Here is a 22,155-nt window from a genome sequence, read left to right as displayed (position 1 = left end):
CGAGGTGGGGGACCCGCAAAGTGGGGGTGACACAAATTTGGGGTCACCCCTGGTGAGCCGTAACATCGCCTCAGTAACACGGGAAAAAGGGCAAACCCCAGGAAAATGGAAATCGCTGATTTTGGGTGGGTGTGTGACACTCGGGGGGGGTCTGTCACCACGGGTGTCACAGGTAGGGAGGTGTGACATCGACACGCTCGGGCCGTGTGTGAGAGGGGGGAACGGGGGCACACACAGGCACAGGTGGGCACAGGCACGGGGGCACAGGGACAAAATCCGTGGCCAAAGGGACAAACCCAGTGGCCAAAGTGCTGATGGCTGCAGGTCAAGGGGCTGGGACTGGTGGGACACACGGGGGGGGTCCCAGTGCTCCCAGTTCAGTGCGCTGAGGGCACAGTGGGGTGGGCACAGGGCCGCAGGGACACAGGGGTGGCACAGGGACAAAACCAGTGGCCAAAGGGACAAAATCACTGGCTGAAGTGCTGATGGCAGGTGGTCAGGGGGACTGTGACCGGGAACTGGGATGTTCCCAGTGCTCCCAGTCCAGAACACGTGGAAGACGTTGAGTGTCGGACACAGGCACGGGGTGCTGGACACAGGTACAGGTGTGCTGGACATGGGTATGGGCATGGTGAACACATGTACAGGTGTAGAGGACACAGGTACAGGTGTGCTGGACATGGGTACAGGTGTGCTGGACACGGGTATGGGCATGGTGAACACATGTACAGGTGTAGAGGACACAGGTACAGGTGTGCTGGACATGGGTACAGGTGTGGAGATGGAACCAGGTGACAGAGGGACAGAACCAGTGCCCAAAGTGCTGATGGCAGGAGGCTGGGGGGAGCTCCCGGTGCTCCCAGTTTAGGATATGTGGGAGTCACTGAGGGGCAGAGTGGGGATGGACACGGGTACAGGCATGGTGGACAGAAGTACAGGTGTGCTGGACACAGGCAGAGGTGTGATGGACACAGGTACAGGTCTGATGGACAGGTACAGCTGTGCTGGACACAGGTATGGGCATGGTGGACACAGGCACAGGTGTGATGGACACAGGTACAGGTCTGATGGACAGGTACAGCTGTGCTGGACAGGTACAGGTGTGCTGGACACAGATACAGGTGTGCTGGACACGGGTACAGGTGTGCTGGACACAGGCACAGGTGTGCTGGACACAGGTACAGGTGTGATGGACACAGATAGGTGTGCTGGACATGGGTACAGGTGTGCTGGACACAGGATGGACACAGGTATGGGCATGGTGGACACAGGTACAGGTGTGCTGGACACGGGTACAGGTGTGATGGACACAGGTACAGGTGTGCTGGACACAGGATGGACACAGGTACAGGTGTGCTGGACACAGGTACAGGTGTGCTGGACACAGGATGGACACAGGTACAGGTGTGCTGGACACAGGTACAGGTGTGATGGACAGGTACAGGTGTACTGGACACGGGTACAGCTGTGCTGGACACAGGTACAGGTGTGCTGGACACGGATAGGTGTGCTGGACACGGGTCCAGCTGTGCTGGACACAGGTACAGCTGTGCTGGACACGGGTACAGCTGTGCTGGACACAGGTATGGGCATGGTGAACACATGTACAGGTGTAGAGGACACAGGAACAGCTGTGATGGACACAGGTACAGGTGTGATGGATACAGGCACAGGTGTGCTGGACACAGGTACAGGTGTGCTGGACACAGGATGGACACAGGTACAGGTGTACTGGACACGGGTACAGCTGTGATGGACACAGGTGTGCTGGACACGGGTACAGCTGTGATGGATACAGGCACAGGTGTGCTGGACACAGGTACAGGTGTGCTGGACACGGGTACAGCTGTGATGGACACAGGTACAGGTGTGCTGGACACGGGTACAGCTGTGCTGGACACAGGTACAGGTGTGATGGACACGGGTACAGCTGTGCTGGACACGGGTACAGCTGTGATGGACACAGGTACAGGTGTGCTGGACACAGGTACAGGTGTGCTGGACACGGGTACAGCTGTGATGGACACGGGTACAGCTGTGCTGGACACAGGTACAGGTGTGCTGGACACAGGTACAGGTGTGCTGGACACGGGTACAGGTGTGGAGACGGACGCAGGCGGCAGAGGGCCGGGTGTGGCGGTGGAGCCGGCGGCGGAGGGCAGGGGCAGTGCCCAAAGTGCTGACGGCAGGAGGCCGGCCCGGGCGCTCCCAGCTCGCACCGGCCGCGGGCCGGGCTGCGGGCCGGGCCGGGCGCTGCTCAGGGCACGTGGAACACGTTCAGCTTGCTGGTGTTCTTGAGGGTCTGGCGGCGGTTGCAGAACCACACCCGCACCACCTCGCGCTCGTAGCGCAGCTCCTGCGCGATGCGCGTGATCTCGGCGCCCGTGGGCAGCGCGTTGCGCTCGAAGTGCGCGTTGAGCGCCTCCAGCGCCTGCGGCGTGAACGAGGTGCGCCGCTTGCGCTTCTTGCCCGGCTCGCCCCCCACGAACTCCAGCAGGTGCTGCTGCCCCTCCCGCTGCCGCTGCTCCGCCTCCCGCAGCCACTTCTCCAGCACCGGCTTCAGCTTCTGCGCGCTCTTGGGCGTGATGTCCAGCTTCTCGAACCTGCGGGGACATGGGCACACTCAGGGGGGACACAGGGGACACTTGGGCGTGATGTCCAGCTTCTCGAACCTGCAGGGACATGGGCACACTCATGGGGGGACACAGGGGGATGTCCAGCTTCTCGAACCTGCGGGGACATGGGGACACTCAGGGGGGACACAGGGGGATGTCCAGCTTCTCGAACCTGCGGGGACATGGGGACATGGGGACACTCAGGGGACACTTGGGTGTGATGTCCAGCTTCTCGAACCTGTGGGGACACAGGGGACAATCAGGAGACACTCAGGGGGATATCCACCTTCTAGAACCTCGGGACACAGAGGGACACGGGGACACTCAGGGGGGACACAGGGGTATGTCCAGCTTCTCGAACCTGGGGACATGGGGACACTCAGGATGGACACAGAGGGACACTCAGGGGACACAGGGGACACTCAGGGGGGACACAGGGGGGACGTCCAGCTTCTCGAATCTGGGGACATGGGGACACAGGGGACACTCAAGGGACACACAGGGGGGACACTTAGGGGACACTCAGGGGACACTTGGGCGTGATGTCCAGCTTCTCGAACCTGCAGGGACATGGGGACACTCAGGGGGGACACTCAGGGGAGACACAGGGAGGATGTCCAGCTTCTCAAAGCTGGGGACACAGGGCACAATCAGGGGACACTCAGGGGTGTCCTGGGGCTGATGTCCAGCCTGTCAAACCTGAGGGGACGTGGAGGACACAGGAGACCCTCAGGGATGGGGGACAAGGGGACAGCAGGCTGGGACTGGGGGGTGACAGTGAAGGGGAGCAACGCCCAACACCCTCCTTGGCCCATTCCTTTCCTTTACTCTCAGTTTCCTCCTTTGCCATTCCCTTCCCCTTCTCAGTTTCCTCCTCTGCCCATTCTCCTCTGCCCATTTTCCTTTTTCTCTAGTCCCCTCCCTCCACCTCTCCCCAGCTTTCCTTTCCCCCTTTCCTCTCCCCAGCTTTCCTTTCCCCCTTTCCTCCCCTTCTCAGCTTTTCCTCCTTCCCCAGAGTTTTCCTCCTTCTCTCCACTTTCCTTCCTTTCCTCCCTTTCTCCACTTCTCCCTTCCCCCAGTTTTCCATCTTTTCCTCCTCCTGTCCTGCCCCTGGGCCTGCCCCAAACTGGCCCCTGTGACCGTCCTGTGTCCTCACCTGCAGCTGGCCCTGGCCCTGGCCCAGGTGCCATTCCCTGTCCCAGGAGCCATATCCTGTCCCTGTCCCAGGTGCCATTCCCAGTCCCTGTCCCTGTCCCCCAGGTGCTGTTCCCTGCAGATGGCCCTGTCCCTGTCCCAGGTGCCATTACCTGCAGATGGCACTGTCCCTGTCCCCCAGGTGCCATTCCCTGTCCCAGGTGCCATTCCCTGTCCCTGTCCCTGTCCCTCTCCCCATCCCTGTCCCTGTCCCTGTCCCCATCCCTGTCCCTGTCCCCCAGGTGCCGTTACCTGCAGATGGCAGACTGGCTGTAGGCAGGGCCCTCGGTGGCCGTCAGGGCCTGCCCCACCTGGGTCTGGGTCAGCCCCAGCGACAGGCGCCGCAGTTTGAAGTTCTTGGCGAATTCCCGGATTTCCTCCAGGTTGATCCCGTCCTCCTCCGTGCTGGGCGGGGCGGGGGGCTCTGGGGGGGCACGGGGGGCTGTGAGCCCGGGCCAGGGACCCCAGAGCCCAGAGCCAGAGCCAGAGCCTGAACTGCCTGGATCCCAGAGCCTGCAGTGCCCAGGGGAGCCTGCCCAGGGACCCCAGAGCCCATTCTGCCCAGGGCCCCCAGTCCCTGTTATCCCCTTCCCAGTTCCCCTTATTCCTCTGCCCAGGGACCCCAGACCCCGTTATCCCTTTTTCCCACAGTCCCTCTTATCTCCTCCCACACTTTGTTATTTCTCTTCCCAGGGATCCCAGACTCCAATATCTCTCTTCCCAAAAATTTCCAGACCTCATTATTACCAGGGGACCCCAGACCCCATTATCCTCCCTCCCAGGGACCCCAGACCCCATAATCCCTCTTTCCAGGGACCCCAGACCCCATTATCCCTCCCCCCACTTGATCCCAGTTCCTGCCATGTCCCTTCCCAGAGACCCCAGACCCCATTATCCCTCCCCCCACTTGATCCCAGTTCCTGCCATGTCCCTTCCCAGAGACCCCAGACCCCATTATCCCTCCCCCCACTTGATCCCAGTTCCTGCCATGTCCCTTCCCAGAGACCCCAGACCCCACTGTTGCCCCCAGAGTCCAGCACCCCCTCCCAGTGCTCCCAGTTCCCCCAGTGCCCCCAGTGCTCCCAGTGCTCCCAGTGCCCCCAGTACCCCCAGTGCCCCCAGTGCTCCCAGTTCCCCCAGTGCCCCCAGTGCTCCCAGTGCCCCCAGTGACTCACTGGACACCAGCTGGCTCACGGTGGGGGTCTCGGAGCACGTGATGGGCACCGGGGGTGGCGACACCTTGGTCACGGGGCTGGAGCCCACCCCGGCCGGGGCCGGCTGGATGGGCTGCACCTGGGGGGACGGGGGGCTGGCTGACCTGGGGGGACTGGGGACCTGGGGGGGCCTGGGTGACCGTGGGCCACATGGGGGGACCAGGAGTTACGGGGGGGACCAGAGTGATCTGGGGGGACCGGGGAGGCCTGGGTGACCTGAGGGCCTGGGGTAGCTGGGGGGACCAGGGGTACCTGGGGGGCACCGGGGGTGACCGGGGGGGACAGGGGGGCCTGGGGGGAACTTGGGGGTGACCTGGAGAGACCCGGTGGTGGGGGGGGGGGGGACTCAGGGGTGACCTGGGGGGATCTGGGAGGGACCTAGAGGGGACTCAGGGGTGACCTGGGGGCATCTGGGAGGGACCCAGAGGGGACTCAGGGATGACCTTGGGGTGACCTGGGGGGGACCAGGGGCAACCTGGGGGCCTGGGGTACCTGAGGGTGACCTGGGGGGGACCTGGCAGGGACCCGGCAGGGACCCAGGGGTGACCCGGAGGGGACCCAGAGGTGACCTGGGGAGACCTGGGGACACCCAGGGGAGGACCTGGGGGTCTGTTGGAACCGAGGTGACCTGGGGGGGACCCAGAAGTGATCTGGGGGCCTGGGAGGACCTGGGGGGGACCCAGGGGTGACCTGGGGGGACCCAGGGTGATCTGGGAGTGACCTGGGGAGACCTGGGGGGAAACCGGGGGGGGACCTGGGGGCCTGTTGGAACTGAGGTGACCTTGGGGGCACCCAGGGGTGACCTGGAGGGACCCGGGGTGATCTGAGGGGTACCCAGCCGTGACCTGGGGGGACCAGCAGCTCTGCTCCCCACGGGGCACGTCCCACCAGGAGAGCTGGTGGCACCAGGAGGGACACGGGGTGACAGCGCTGGGGCAGGAGGGGGCACGGCCTGGGGGTGCTCCTGGGGTCCCAAAGCCACAGGGGCAGGACCCAGAGGGACTCATGTGTCCCCACAGCCACACAGCCGGGTCCCCAAGGTGCTCACGGCTCCTAAACCCGCCTGGCTGGGTCCCAAAGCCCACCTGGCCACGGCCCAAAGGGGCTCAGGGGTCCCAAAGCCACAGGGCCGGGTGCCAGGAGTGACCCCAAAACCACCTGGCCGGGTCCCAGGAACACAGGGGGTCCCAAAGCCACCTGGCCAGGTCCCAAAGGCACTTCTGGCTCCCCCAGAGTTGTGTGGCTCATGGCGGGTCCCAAAGGAACACAGGGGGTCCCAAAGGCACAGAGAGCGTCCCAAAGCTATATGGGAGGGTCCCAAAGCCACATGGGGGGTCCCAAAGGCACAGGGAGGGTCCTACAGCCACACAGGGGGTCCCACAGGCACACGGGGGGGTCCCAAAGGAACATGGGGTGTCCCAAAGGAAGAGGAAGGGTCCCAAAGGCACCCGGGGGATCCCAAAGTCACCCGGGGGGTCCCAAAGGCACACAGGGGGTCACGAAGGCACACGGGGTGTCCCAAAGGAACACAAGTGGTTCCAAAGGGACACGGGGCTCCCAAAGTCTCAGGGAGGATCCCAAAGCCACACAGGGGGTCCCAAAGCTACACGGGGGGTCCCAAAGGCACATGGGGGGTCCCAAAGGAAGAGGGAGGGTCCCAAAGGAAGAGGAAGGGTCCCAAAGTCACCCGGGGGATCCCAAAGTCACCCGGGGGGTCCTAAAGGCACACAGGGGGTCACGAAGGCACACGGGGTGTCCCAAAGGAAGAGGGAGGGTCCCAAAGGCACCCGGGGGGTCACAGAGCTGCTCCCCCACTCCCCAATCCCCTTGGCTGGGTCGCTGCTGCCCTTTGCCACACCTGACCCCCCCATCCCCCAGCCTGGAGGGGGGGCTTGGGGGGCTCAGGGGTCTCGGGGTGCAGAGGCTCCCCTTGCTCTTGGGGGGCTCAGGGAGACTCGGGGGGCTCAGGGTGATTCGGGGCGACTTGGGGGTCTCAGGGTAACTTGGGGAGCTCAGGGTGACCTGGGGGGCTCACGGTGACTTGGGGGTCTCAGGGTGACCCGGGGGGGGCTCAGGAGGTGTCGGGGGGACTCAGGGTGACCCAAGGAGCTCGGGGGGGCTCAGAGTGACTTGGGGGTCTCAGGGGGTTCTTGGGGTAACTTGGGGGGCTCAGGGTGGCTCAGGGGGGCTCAGAGTGACCCGAGGGGCTCAGGGGGTCTCAGGGTGACTTGGGGGTCTCAGAGTGACTCGGGGAGCTCAGGGTGACTTGAGGGGGTCTCAGGGTGACTCGGGGGTCTCAGGGGGTCTCGGGGGGTCTCAGGGTGACTCGGGGGTCTCGGGGGGTCTCAGGGGGTCTCGGGGGTCTCAGCGTGACTCGGGGGGGCTCAGGGTGACTCGGGGGTCTCGGGGGGTCTCAGGGTGACCCAGGGGGCTCAGGGGGGTCTCACGGTGACTCGGGGGGGCTCAGGGTGACTCGGGGGTCTCAGGGGGTCTCGGGGGGTCTCAGGGTGACTCGGGGGTCTCAGGGGGTCTCAGGGGGTCTCGGGCTGTGGCCTCACCTCGCTCTTGATGGGGGGCTCAGCTGGCCCGTTTTTCTTGCCGGGGGGCGGCGCGGGGGGGGGCGGCGGTGGCCAGCGCGGGCCCCGCCGCGGCCAGCGCGGCCCCGGTGGCCAGCGTGGCGATCACCTGGCCCTGCGCGTTGAGCAGCAGCTGCGGGGTCACCGGTGTCACCTGCAGGCTGGGCGCGGGGGCGGCCGCCGCCACCCCGGGGGGGGCCACGACCCACGGCAGGGTCCCGATCACCTGGGGAGGGGGGACACAGCGCTGGGGGACCCCGAAACACCGGCCCCGCGGGGGGGCACAGCCCCGGGAGCTGCCGGGACCCCTCCCCAGGTGACACAGCCCCGGGGAGGGGGGGGACAGGGGACCCCCGCGGTACCTGGCCCTGGGTGCTGGTCAGGAGCTGCCCCGGGATGCCCTGGACGCTGGGGAGGGGGGGCGGCGATCACGGGGGGGGCACTGAGGGACCCCAGGATCTGCGGCTGCGCCCCCAGAGCCGCCGTGAGCTGCGGGATGGAAACGGGGTCAGAGCTGGGACAGAGGGGGGGCGGCACCCCCTGGGGTCCTCCCCCCTCCCAGCGGCCACTGGAGTCCCTGGGGGTCCCTAAATCCCAAAATCCATAAATCCATAAATCCCAAAATCCGTAAATCCATCCCCTGGGAGCTGCCCAAAGCAGAGCTGCAGCTTCTTGGGATGGGGAAACTGAGGCAGGGATTGAGTTCAGGGAAACTGAGGCAGGGATTGAGTTCGGGGAAACTGAGGCAGGGATTGAGTTCGGGGAAACTGAGGCAGGGATTGAGTTCGGAGAAACTGAGGCAGGGACTGAGTTCGGGGAAACTGAGGCTGGAATCCTGCACAGGAAAACTGAGGCAGGGATTGTGTTTGGGGAAACTGAGGCAGGGATTTAGTTCAGGGAAACTGAGGCTGGAATCCTGCACAGGAAAACTGAGGCTGGGATTGTGTTTGGGGAAATTGAGGCCGGAATCCTGCCTGGGGAAACTGAGGCTGGAATTGTGTCTGGGGAAACTGAGGCAGGGATCTTGCACATAAAACCAGGCTGGAATCCTGCCCAGGGAAACTGAGGCTCAGATCTTGCCCAAGGAAACTGAGGCAGGGATCTTGGCCAAGGAAACTGAGGCAGGGATTGAGTTCAGGGAAACTGAGGCAGGGATCTTGTCCCAAGAAACTGAGGCTCAGATTTTGCACTGGGGAAACTGAGGCAGGGATTGTGTCTAGGGAAACTGAGGCAGGAATCCTCCCTGGGGAAACTGAGGCTGGCATCCTGTTCTGGGACACGGAGGCTGGAATCCTGCCGGGGGAAACTGAGGCAGGGATCCTGTCTGGGAAATGGACTGGCATCTTCTCCTGGGAAACTGAGGCAGGGATCCTCTCCAGGGACACTGAGGTCACAATCTGCCATGTGGAAACTGAGAGTGGGATCCTGTTCTGAGACACAGGAGCTGGAATCCTCCCTAGGGAAACTGAGGCAGGGATCTCGTTCTGGGACACGGGGGCTGCAATCCTGCCGGGGGAAACTGAGGCAGGGATCTCGTTCTGGGACACGGGGGCTGCAATCCTGCCGGGGGAAACTGAGGCAGGGATCTCATTCTGGGACACGGGAGCTGCAATCCTGCCGGGGGAAACTGAGGCAGGGATCTCGTTCTGGGACACAGGGACAGGAATCCTGCCGGGGGAAACTGAGGCAGGGACGCGGCCCCGGCGTTCCCGGGGCTCCCCGCGGCCCCGCAGCCCGGGCCGGGCTGGGCTCGGTCCTTACTATGCCGGGGTTAAAGGCCAGTCCGGCGATCTGGGGCTGGACGGACATCGGGGGGTCCTTTGGGGGGGTGGGCGCCGGGGGGGGCTGGGGCAGCAGCGGGGGCTGCCCCGGGGGCGGCGGGGGCGGCCGCGGCGCCGGGACCGCCGGGACGGCCGGGATGGCGGGGCTGAGCACGGCGGCGGCTGCGGAGAGACGGAGACACCGTCAGTGCTGGCACCGGCGACAACGGCCCGCGTCCCCCCTGCCCGCCCCGCTGTCCCCTCCCGCGGCGGGCCGGGGTCTCACCCACAGCGGTGCCGCTGCTGCTGCACGGGGCGGGGGCGCCCGCGGAGCCCAAAACCTGCCCGGACACACCTGGCACAGGTGCAGGGTCCCTAAAAGCCACCCCGGGCTGGGGGCGGTCACTCCCCTGCCCCACCTGCAGGGCTCGCCCCCTGCCTGGGGCAGGGGGTGGCACACCTGGAGCCCCAAATGTGCACCTGGAACTCCAAATCTCCACCTGGAGCCCCAAATGTACACCAGGTATCACTCCTGGGGCCCCAAATCTGCACCTGAAGTTCCAAATCTCACCTGGAGCACCAAATCTGCACCAGGTATCACTCCTGGAGCACCAAATCTGCACCTGGAGCTGCACCTGGAGTCCCAATTCTGCACCTGCAGCCCTAAATCTGCACCTGAAGTTCCAAATCTGCACCTGGAGCACCAAATCTGCACCAGGTATCACACCTGGGACCCCAAATCTGCACCTGGAGTTCCAAATCTGCACCTGATGACACACCTGGAGCTCCAAATCTGCACCTCGAGCCTCACTTGGAGACCCAAATCTGCACCTGGAGCCCCAAATCTGCACCTGAAACCTCACCTGGAACCCCAAATCTGCACCTGGAGCCCCAAATCTGCACCTGAAACCTCACCTGGAACCCCAAATCTGCACCTGGAGCCCCAAAGCTGCATCTGGAACCCCAAATCTGCAACTGAAGCCTAAAAACTGCACCTGGAGCCCCAAATCTGCACCAGGTATCACACCTGGGGCCCCAAAGCTGCACCTGGAATTCCAAATCTGCACCTGAAACCTCACCTGGAGCCCCAAATCTGCACTTGGAGCCAAACCTGGAGCTCCAAATCTGCACCAGGTCCCACACCCGGAGCTCCAAAGCTACACCTGCCATCCTCAAATCCCCTAAGTCCAAGCCCATCGGGCTCCTGAAGCTGCAGCTGGAGCCCCAAATCTGCCTGGACCTCACCTGTTGCAGGCACGTGCCACACCTGGAGCCCCAAATCTAAACCAGGTGTCACACCTGGAACCCCAAATCTACACTAGGGGCTACATCTAGAAATCTACACCAGCTACCATACCTGGAGCCCCAAAGGTACACCTTACTTGATACTCAAGTCCCCAAAATCCAAGCCCATTTCAGAGCCCTCCTGGAGCCCCAAATCTACCTGGACCTCACCTGTTTCAAGAACGTGCCACAGAGTCCCAAACCTACACCAGGTGCCACACCTGAAACCCCAAACCTACACCAGGTGCCACATGTAGAGTCTCAAAGCTACACCTTATTTGATACTCAAATCCCCCAAATTCAAGCCCATTTCAGAGCCCTCCTGCAGCCACATCTGGAACCCCAACTCTACAGCAGGTGCCACACCTGGAGCCCCAAAGCTACACCAGGTGCTACACCTGGAGCCCAAAATCTACACCAGGGGCTACATCTGGAAATCTACACCAGGTGCCACAGGTGGAACCCCAAATCTCCATCAGGTCCTACACCTGGAGCCCCAAAGCTGCACCAGGTACCTCACCTGGAACCCCAACTCTACACCAGGTGTCACACTCAGAGCCCCAAATCTACACCAGATGCCACAGGTGGAGCCTCAAAGCTACACCTTATTTCATACTGAAATCCCCCAAATCCAAGCCCATTCCAGAGCCCTTCTGCAGCCACACCTGGAGCCCCAAATGTACACCAGGTGCCACACCTGGAGCTCTGAATCTACACCAGGTGCCACAGGTGGAGCCTCCAAGCCACACCTTCCTTGATGCTCAAATCCCCAAAATCCAAGCCCATTTCAGAGCCCTCCTGGAGCCCCAAATCTACCTGGACCTCACCTGTTTCAAGAATGTGCCACACTCAGAGCTCCAAATCTACACCAGGTGCCACATGTGGAGCCCCAAAGCTACACCTGCCATACTCAAATCCCCTAAGTCCAAGCCCATTGGGCTCCTGAAGCTGCAGCTGGAGCCCCAAATCTGCCTGGACCTCACCTGTTTCAAGGATGTTCCACACCCAGAGTCCCAAAGCTACAGCAGGTGCCACATGTGGAGCCCTAAATCTACAGCAGGTGCTACACCTGGAGCCCCAAAGCTACACCAGGGGCCACATCTGGAAGTCTACACCAGGAGCCACACCTGGAACCCCAAATCTCCATCAGGTGCCACACCTGGAGCCCCAAATCTACACCAGGGGCCACATCTGGAATTCTACACCAGGTGCCACATGTGGAACCCCAAATCTCCATCGGGAGATTTGCTAAATCTCCATCAGGTGCCACACCTGGAGCCCCAAATCCACACCTCCGCTGCTCAAATCCCCCAAGTCCAAGCCCGTGGGCTCCTGCTGGAGCCCCAGGGGAGCCCGTTCTCCACTCGGTCCCGGCTGTCCGGGCGGGGCGGGCGCGGTTACCTGCGGTTACCTGTGAGATTGGCTACGGGCGGTTTGAAAATCGCCCCCGCAGGTGCCGCCGGCGTCAGTCCCGGGAGCGCGGCGAGCGTTGCTGTGGGAATTGTCACCAGGGCCAGCGCCTGCTGGCCTGTCACCTGACCTGCAATACTGATGGGGATAAGAAGAGGTTGAGTAACTGTCCCTGCCGGAACCATTACTCCTGTCACACCTGTGGCTAAGCTTTCCTGAGCCAACACCTGCGGAGATAAATGAGATTTGAAAGAGAAACACAAATCAACGCCCTGCTCAGCATCAGGGAAACCCCCACAGGGCCCCCCCGCCCGGCCTGGGACCCCCCAGTGAATCCCTCTTGGGGGGGGCAAAGGGGGAGCCCCCCTGCCTGGTGAGCCCCTGGGGGAAGGGGGACCCGGGGGGCTCCCTGGTGAACCTCTCGGGGGGGGGGGAAGGCAAAGGGGGAGCCCCCCTGAACTGTGAACCCCTCTCCGTGCGGAGATGGGGGGGAGCTCTGTGAACTGGGGGGCACTGGGGGGCTGTGGAGGAGCCCCTCTGGAGGGGATAAAGGGGGGTCCCCCGCTTAGTGCTGACCCCGCTCTGTTGGGGATGGGGGCAGAGAGGGGATCCCCTTTACCTCGGGGTCCCCCAACTCAGAACCCTTCTCCATAGGGACACGAGGGGCACCTGGGGCCTCCCTTCCCCCCCAGGTCTGCGTGGGGGGACAAAAGGGGTCCCCCTTACCTGGCCACCCCCTCTCCGCGGACACCTCCCCCGGGGTCCCCCCTGGCCCCCCAGCCGCGGGGGACAGTTACCTGCGGGGTGGCCTGCACGGCCAGGTGTGTCACGCCGGGCTGGCTCGGGGCCGGGCTCGAGGGCACCGGGGTGGGCGACGCTGCTTTGGCTTTACCTGGGGGGGGGACAGGTGGGGGTGAGAGGGAGACACCCAAATTCTGCACGCCCGGGCGGCCAACAGCCTCCCCAGGTGTGCTCAGGTGTGCTCAGAGCGCGGGGAGGGGATGCAGGAGGGGCAGGGACCCGCGGGGGGACCAGGGCGGTGACACCCGCCACCCCCGGGCTGGCCTCCTCCTCCCCGCGGCAGGAGAGAGGACGGGACAGGTGACAAGGGACAAGTGGCAGGTGACAGGTGGCAGGAGCGTGTCCTGCCGGATTTGGCCAGAAATCAGTGAGGAATCAAGCGGGATCTCCCCAAAACCTGAGCTGCCGGGGGAGGACCTGCAGCAGGACCGCGGAGCAGCCCAGGTGACACAACCCGGACACCCGTGTGCTCCCAGGGAGGGACCCGGGGACGGGCCCGGGAGGGAGAGAGCCGGGGGGAACCGGGAACGATCCCGGGAATGGGAGAGAGCCGGGGGAACCGGGAACGATCCCGGGAGGGAGAGACCCGGCGGACATCGTGGGGAACGATCCCGGGAGGGAGAGAGCTGGGGACACCGGGAACGATCCTGGGAATGGGAGAGCCGCGGGAAACCGGGAACGATCCCGGGAAAGGGAGACACGGGGGGAATCGGAAACGATCCCGGGAAAGGGAGAGCTGGGGGCACTGGGAACAATCCCGGGAGGGAGAGACACGGGGGGAACCGGGAACGATCCCGGGAAAGGGAGACACGGGGGGAATCGGAAACGATCCCGGGAGAGAGAGACACGGCGGACACCGTGGGGAACGATCCCGTGAAAGGGAGAGCCGAGGGCACTGGGAACAATCCCGGGAAAGGGAGAGCCGGGGACATCGGGAACGATCCCGGGAATGGGAGACCCGGGGGAACCGGGAACGATCCCGGGAGGGGTGGGGGTCTCTCACCTGCCGCCTCCCCGCCGGACGAGCTCGGGGCGCTGGCGGGAGCGTCCTCCACACCCGGGGGGCCCCCCTGTGCCGGGGACCCCCCCGCTCCCTCCCCGGCCGTTTTGGGGTCCCCATCCACCCCCACCTCCAGCACCCGGATGGTCTCGTGGCCGGACATGACAATAACCTGTGAAGGGACCCCAAAATGAGTGCAGGTACGTCACCCCGCGGCCGCGACCCCCAGGGCTCCCCCGCCTCCCGGGTTTTGGGGTGCAGAGTCCACTTGGACCCCGGAGGAGCGAGGAATGGGTGGGGGAGTCCCAGCCCCCCAACACCTCAGGGCTTTGCTGTCAGCACCCCAAATCCAGGGGCACCCCCGGCTGACACCTTGGGCAGGTGAGACGCTGCCAGTGGTCGCAGCACCCCCAAATTCACAGCACCCCCACACCTAAAGCACGTCCTTACCTAAAGCACCCCAAAACCTACAGTAAAACCTCCACAGCTGCAGCACCCCAAACGGAGCTGGCACCCCCAAACCTACAGCAAAATCTCCACACTGCAGCACCCCCAAACCAGAACCAGCACCCCAAAAACAGAACCGGCACCCCCAAACGGAGCCGGCACTCCCAAACCTACAGCAAAACCTCCACAGCTGCAGCACCCCCAAACCAGAACCAGCACCCCAAAAACAGAATCGGCACCCTGAAAACAGAACCAGTACCCCCAAACCTACAGCAAAACCTGCACAGCTGCAGCACCCCCAAACCAGAACCAGCACCCCAAAAACAGAACCGGCACCCCCAAACGGAGCCGGCACTCCCAAACCTACAGCAAAACCTGCACAGCTGCAGCACCCCCCGAACAGAACCAGCACCACCAAACGGAGCCGGCACCCCGAAACAGAACCGGCACCCCCAAAACCTAAAGCACCCCCAAACCTACAGCAAAACCTCCACAGCTGCAGCACCCCCAAAACAGAACCAGCACCCCCAAACCAGAACCAGCACCCCCAAACCAGAACCAGCACCCCCAAAGCCAAAGCACCCCAAGCCTCAGGACTCCTCACAGCCGCAGCGCCCCGGGCGGTGCCCCCGGAGCCGCTCCCCCCGTACCGGCAGGAGCGTGGCGGGGACAGGAAGGGACACGGTGAGGGACCCGAACCCCGCTGCCATGGCCGGGGGGGCAGGGACCGGGCTGGGCTCGGAGCCGAGACGGGCACGGCCGGCGGAGAGCCCGGGCGGGAGGGATGGGCTCCTTATCCCGCAGGACAGAGCTGCTATCAGCGGGTCCTGCCCTCAGCAGCGGCAACGCTGCCCCACACCCGCCCCAGCTGCCGGGACGTCCCAGTCCCAAAGGACATCCCAGTCCCAAGGATATTCCCAGTCCCAGGGACATCCCAGTCCCAAGGATATTCCCAGTCCCAGGGACATCCCAGTCCCAAGGATATTCCCAGTCCCAGGGACATCCCAGTCCCAAGGATATTCCCAGTCCCAGGGACATCCCCAGTCCCGAGGACATTCCCAGTCCCAAAGGACATCCCCAGTTCCAAAGAACATCCCAGTCCCGAGGACATCCCCAGTCCCAAAGGACATCCCAGTCCCAGGGACATCCCAGTCCCAAAGGACATCCCCAGTCCCAAAGGACATCCCAGTCCCAGGAACATCCCCAGTCCCGAGGACATCCCCAGTCCCAAAGGACATCCCCAGTCCCACAGGACATCCCCAGTCCCAGGGACATCCCCAGTCCCACAGGACATCCCCAGTCCCAAAGGACATTCCCAGTTCCAAAGGACATCCCCAGTCCCAGGGATGTTCCCAGTCCCGAGGACATCCCCAGTCCCAAAGGACATTCCCAGTCCCAGGGATGTTCCCAGTCCCACAGGACATTCCCAGTCCCAGGGATGTTCCCACTGGCCCAGCCCCTCATTTGGGGTCCCAGCAGGGCCAGAACCAGCAGAGCCCCCGAAGTGCCCCCAGACTCATTTCTGGGCCCTCCCCCCAGGATTGGGGGTGACCCCGGTGTTACATCAGAGGGGGTAAAACTTCCCCCAGGAGGTTCCTGGGTGTTCACCCGAGCCTGAAGGTGCATTTGAGCCCCTGAGCTTTGTGTTTCCCCTTCCAGCAAGGCACATCTGAAACAATCCTTCCTTCCTTCCTTCCTTCCTTCCTTCCTTCCTTCCTTCCTTCCTTCCTTCCTTCCTTCCTTCCTTCCTTCCTTCCTTCCTTCCTTCCTTCCTTCCTTCCTTCCTTCCTTCCTTCCTTCCTTCCTTCCTTCCTTCCTTCCTTCCTTCCTTCCTTCCTTCCTTCCTTCCTTCCTTCCTTCCTTCCTTCCTTCCTTCCTTCCTTCCTTCCTTCCTTCCTTCCTTCCTTCCTTCCTTCCTTCCTTCCTTCCTTCCTTCCTTCCTTCCTTCCTTCCTTCCTTCCTTCCTTCCTTCCTTCCTTCCTTCCTTCCTTCCTTCCTTCCTTCCTTCCTTCCTTCCTTCCTTCCTTCCTTCCTTCCTTCCTTCCTTCCTTCCCAATATAAATACATATTAAAATATCAGCTTTATACATGTTTTAAGATGAATACTACATGTATAATGTTAAAGTAACTTTGTTATAAAGATATAATTTTTTGTTTCTGTTGTTAACTAAACTTAGACATAGCAGTGAAATAGCTGATAGTTATTGTGAAAAAATGCATATGATATGATTGGCTCTTTGCAAATATTAAAATGAATTATATATGTGTTATGTTGGAAAGTTATGCTGTATTAATCTCTTTTAATTTATTACTTTATGCTGTATTAATATCTTTTAAGTTATGCTGTATTAATATTTTTAATTGATGCTGTATTAATCTCTTTTAAGCAGTGTAGCAAATACAGGTTTTAAGCTATAGCACAACATTAAAACAGAAACTAAATGATATAAGATACTTTTTGTAACTAGCCCAAAGAGTGGCAAAGACAATCAAGAAGTTCTTTGTTATCCCATCTGGACAGAGGCAGCAGCACAGACACCGAGACCCCAAGGGAGGAATTACTGCCTCCTTAGCAGGACAGCTCAGACCCCCAGGAAGCACGAAGGCTGATTTAGGCTGATTTACAAGACGGGGGAGCTAAAATGAAGCAGAAACAGCCAGGTTTGAAAGGAATGTTTGAATCCTGTACGAGATCTGTGAATCTGCAGCAGGTGACTGCTTTTCTGGGAAATCCTTCGGCACCAAGCTGTGTTTGTGGCTCGGTGCCAGGCACCTCGACATCCGTGATTCTTTGCTTTTTATTGTCTTTTATTGTCCTAACTCTGATTGTCCGAATTCTTATTGTCCTAATTTTTATTACTATTTTCATGATTATGAATTATTATTCATAATTTTTATTACTATTTTCATGATTATGAATTATTATTCCTAATTTTTATTACTATTTTCGCTATTAAACCTCTAAAATTTTAACACAAGTGAATGGTGTTTTTCATCTTCCCTTCCTTCCTTCCCTCCCTCCTTCCCCCTTTCCTTCCCTTTTCCCTTGTACATTTTCTTGTGTTATTTTTGGTTTTGTTTCCCTATTACCTTAGATGAGAACAACCCAAACAGCTCCAAACCTCCTCCCCAGTGCAACCAAATTGTTCTAAACTCCATCCTACATACATGGTTATATATTTATATATATTTTTATATATATAAAAATAAATATTCATATGTATTTATGGATGTATATATTTATATATTTTATATAAATATATTTTATATATTTATATATTCACATTTATATTTTATATATATTTATATATTTATACATTTATATATATTTATATATTCATATTTATATTTCTATATATATTTATATATTTATATATTCACATTTATATTTTTATATATATTCATATATTGGTATAGTTATATATTTATATATTTTATATAAATATATTTTATATATTTATATATTCACATTTATATTTTATATATATTTATATATTTATAAATTTATATATATTTATATATTCATATTTATATTTCTATATATATTTATATATTTATATATTCACATTTATATTTTTATATATATTCATATATTGGTATAGTTATATATTTGTATATATTTATATAAAAATATGTTTATATATTTATATATTTAAATATTTATATATTTGTATATATTTATATAAAATATATTTATATATTTATATATTTAAATATTTATATATTTGTATATTTATATATTTGTATATATTTATATAAAATATATTTATATATTTAAATATTTATATATTTATAAACCCAGTGTCATTTCACTCTAATTCCCCTCAGGAGTTCCCTTAACAACACCCTGGGTGAGCCTTGACTCAGGGGTGCTGGAACCTTTTCCTGGTGCCAGGGACAGGATCGCCCTGAGCATCCCGAGGTTCTCCCAGGGGACAACGGCAGCCCGAGGGCTGGACGAGGGGGAGGTGACAGAAACCCCCAGCAGGAGGCCCTGGCAGCTGGGGGGTCGATCCTCACCGCCCCCAGGGCTCCCGCTGCTCCCCCAGGTGTGACCTGGGCACCTCAGACCCACCCAGGCTCTCTGGTGCCCCAGAGCTCCGTGAGGCTTCCCCTGAGAGAGCCCAGCTGGCCCCCGAAGGGTTAATGGGGAGAAAAACTGACCCCAAAGGGTTAATGGGGACAGGAACACTGACCCTGAAAGGGTTAATGGGGACACTGACCCCAAAGGGTTAATGGGGACAGGAACACTGACCCTGAAAGGGTTAATGGGGACACTGACCCCAAAGGGTTAATGGGGACAAAAACTGACCCCAAAGGGTTAATGGGGACAGCAACACTGACCCCAGAGGGTTAATGGGGACACTGACCCCAAAGGGTTAATAGGGACAGGAGCACCGACCCCAAAGGGTTAAAGGGGACAGGGACACTGACCCCAAAGGGTTAAAGGGGACAGGGACACTGACCCCAAAGGGTTAATGGGGACAGGAACACTGACCCCAAAGGGTTAAAGGGGACAGGGACACTGACCCCAAAGGGTTAATGGGGACAGGAGCACTGACCCCAAAGGGTTAAAGGGGACAGGGACACTGACCCCAAAGGGTTAATGGGGACAGGAACACTGACCCCAAAGGGTTAATGGGGACAGGAGCACTGACCCCAAAGGGTTAATGGGGACAGCAACACCGACCCCAGAGCATCCAGCGCTGTTCCTGAACCTCCTGAGAATGCAGCTGCTCCCTGCAAGGCCCAGAGCAAACCCTGCCCTAAACCCCAAACAAACCCAACTCCCCCCTAAATACAGAGCAAATCCAACCCTTCCTTAAACCCAGAGCAAATCCAACCCTGCCCTAAACTGAGAATCAAACTCTCCCCTAAACCAGATCAAACCCAACCCTCCCCTAAACCCAGAGCAAATCCAACCCTCCCCTAAACTCAGAATCAAACTCTTCCCCTAAACCAGATCAAACCCAACCCTCCCCTAAACCCAGAGCAAATCCAACCCTGCCCTAAACTGAGAATCAAACTCTTCCCCTAAACCAGAGCAAATCTAACCCTCCCCTAAACCCAAACCAAACCCAACCCTCCCTTAAACCCAGAGCAAATCCAACCCTGCCCTAAACTGAGAATCAAACTCTCCCCTAAACCAGATCAAACCCAACCCTCCCCTAAACCCAAACCAAACCCAACCCTCCCTTAAAGCGAGCGAACCCAGCTCTCCCCTAAACTCAGAATCAATTAAACTCTTCCTCTAAACCCAGAGCAAATCCAACTCTGTCCTAAACGCACTGAGCGGCCGGGCAGTGCCAGGAGCCCTGGGGTGGGTGCAGGGGTCAGTGGTCAGTGAGGGTCCCTCAGATGGGGGTCAGTGGTCAGTTGGCCACTTAGGGTCCCTGGGGTGCAGGGGTCAGTGGTCAGTGAGGGTCAGTGGTCAGTGAGGGTCAGTGGTCAGTAAGGGTCTCTCAGATGGGGTCAGTGGTCAGTGAGGACCTCTCAGATATGGTCAGTTGGTCAGTGAGAGTCCCTAGGGTGGGTGCACTGGTCAGTGAGGGTCTCTCATGTGGTCAAGTGGTCAGTGAGGGTCTCTCAGATGGGGTCAGTGGTCAGTGAGGGTCCCTGGGGTGCAGTGGTCAGTTGGTCAGTGAGGGTCTCTCATGTGGTCAGTGGTCAGTAAGGGTCTCTCATGTGGTCAGTGAGGGTCCCTGGGGCGCAGTGGTCAGTTGGCCAGTGGTCAGTAAGGGTCTCTCAGATGTGGTCAGTTGGTCAGGGAGGGTCCCTGGGGTGGGGTGCAGTGGTCAGTGGTCAGTGAGGGTCTCTCATGTGGTCAGTGGTCAGTGAGGGTCCCTGGGGCGCAGTGGTCAGTCAGCCAGTGGTCAGCGCTGGCGTTGGGGTCCCTGCTGTGACCCAGGTCTCTGTGGGGTTTCCCCTGGCACAAAGCCCAGCTGACCCCCGGGGAGGTGACGCTGACCCTCGGTGGTGGCCGAGGGTGGCACCCTGGGGGTCACTCATGGTCACTGTCCCTGTGACCAATGGTCACCTCTGTCCTCTGGCTCTGACCATTCCTGACCCCCCCAGGGCAGTGGGACTGGCACAGGGAGGGCACTGCCACGGGGTGGGGCAGCAGAAAAAGAGGGAAAATAGGAATTATTTTATTCCTGACACCCCCAGGGCGGTGGGACTGGCACAGGGAGGGCACTGCCACAGGGTGGGGCAGAAGAAAAGGAGGAAAATCAGAATTATTTTATTCCTGACACCCCCAGGGCGGTGGGACTGCAATTCCTGCAGGACAGACCTGGCACAGGGGGGCACTGCCACGGGAAAGGGCAGCAGAAAAAGAGGAAAATCAGAATTATTTTATTCCTGACACCCCCAGGGCGGTGGGACTGCAATTCCTGCAGGACAGACCTGGCACAGGGGGGCACTGCCACGGGAAAGGGCAGCAGAAAAAGAGGGAAAATCAGAATTATTTTATTCCTGACACCCCCAGGGTGGTGGGACTGGCACAGGGGGGCACTGCCACGGGAAAGGGCAGCAGAAAAAGAGGGAAAATAGGAATTATTTTATTCCTGACACCCCCAGGGTGGTGGGACTGGCACAGGGGGGCACTGCCACGGGAAAGGGCAGCAGAAAAAGAGGAAAATCAGAATTCCTGGAGGGAAGGGATGAGATTTCCACCAGCTCCTTGGGCACCGGGGGGGTCTCGCCCTCCCAGCCCCACCAGGAGCTGACCAGTTTGACCAGTCCCGAGTGGGGAGGGCACTGGGCTGGCAGGGAAGGCTCCCAGGTTATCCCAGCATTTGGGGTGGTCCCTCCATCAGTGCCAGAGTTTCACCCTGAAGCTGCCAGAGGAGAAATGAGCTGGGAATTGAAGCAACCCTCAGTGGACTTTTCCTGCTTTTCAATAATCTCAGCTGAATTTTCCCTCTTCTAGGACCTGATCGAGCTGTGTGGGACCAATGACACTTTTAACTGTCCCCAAAATAACTGCCTGTATTATCAATTTAATAATTCTAGCAATTTTTATTGTGAGCAGCTTGTTGGGCAACTAAATATTACTGGGATTATCTAAACCAGACTACTTCATGTGCTGTCAGTTTGTTTTTTTGCTAAGTTGATTTTGTCTTTTTTTTCTGGAAAAAAAAAAAGAATGGAGCAGAAAAAGCTTTGATTTTTCTCTTAGGTTAAATGAGAATTTATCTTATGTATAAATTTGCCTCAACTAATTGAAAATCAGGGAACTGAACCAAATTAAGCCTGGGAGTTGATACATTAAAGAATGTTTGGAATCATCCAATAGAAGGAATTTGTATCAGCTTTGCCTTGGAAGGCTTCAGATCTGGGGTGATTTGGGAGTTTTTCAGATATGAACAAGGGAATGAAACTACCTTGACCAAACACAAGGAACTGTCCCAGGGGCCCATCCCAGAGCAGGGCTGCAGAGGGAACAGGGACCAAACTCCAGGGGATCTTCCCAGCTCCCACCTGGGAGGAATGAGGGATTTGTCTTTCCAAACCAGCTCTGGGTCTGCTGGGGGATAAAACCAGCACTGGGAGATAAAAAAACACCAAAAACCAACCAACCAAACAAAAACAAACAAACGAAAAACAAAACAAAACAAACAAACAAACAAACAAACAAACAACCCCCAAAAAACAATGGGAAGGATTCCACTGATTGATGAATGGAAAAAGAGATTTGCTTTTACAAATAAACTCCAGGTCTGTTGATAAATGAAACTGGATATTGAAAGATGAAAGAAACAATGGGGAAGAAAAACCCCTAAATTCCATAAGAATGAAAAATTAAAAGGGAGGGTTCTACATTAGAGGGGAATCTTTGGGATCAGGTGTTCT

General features: G+C 58.3%; 1 protein-coding gene and 1 long non-coding RNA gene across 3 annotated transcripts; one reads left to right on the top strand and one right to left on the bottom strand.

Annotated features, from left to right (window-relative positions):
* Positions 1-871: 871 nt before the first annotated feature.
* On the top strand, positions 872-1,952 carry LOC135287843 (uncharacterized). 2 transcript variants are annotated; one of them, XR_010351322.1, is made up of 4 exons: positions 872-993; positions 1,076-1,142; positions 1,204-1,762; positions 1,826-1,952. It is a non-coding gene; the product is annotated as an uncharacterized LOC135287843 (long non-coding RNA). The 2 variants fall into 2 exon arrangements; XR_010351321.1 differs by having other exon boundaries at positions 1,204-1,834.
* LOC135287819 (POU domain, class 6, transcription factor 1-like) lies at positions 1,851-14,023 on the bottom strand. Its single transcript, XM_064401037.1, is given in 11 exon segments — positions 1,851-2,603; positions 4,062-4,233; positions 4,985-5,102; positions 7,582-7,642; positions 7,644-7,825; positions 7,962-8,021; positions 8,023-8,088; positions 9,361-9,542; positions 12,055-12,280; positions 12,851-12,945; positions 13,858-14,023. Coding segments are annotated over 11 exon segments (1,668 nt in total). The 5' UTR covers positions 14,018-14,023; the 3' UTR covers positions 1,851-2,257.
* Positions 14,024-22,155: the final 8,132 nt, after the last annotated feature.

Source organism: Passer domesticus, chromosome 31 (assembly GCF_036417665.1).
Source record: "Passer domesticus isolate bPasDom1 chromosome 31, bPasDom1.hap1, whole genome shotgun sequence".
NCBI lineage: Eukaryota > Metazoa > Chordata > Aves > Passeriformes > Passeridae > Passer > Passer domesticus.
Note: the sequence above shows the minus strand (reverse complement) of the source record. Positions and strands in the feature narration are given on the sequence as shown.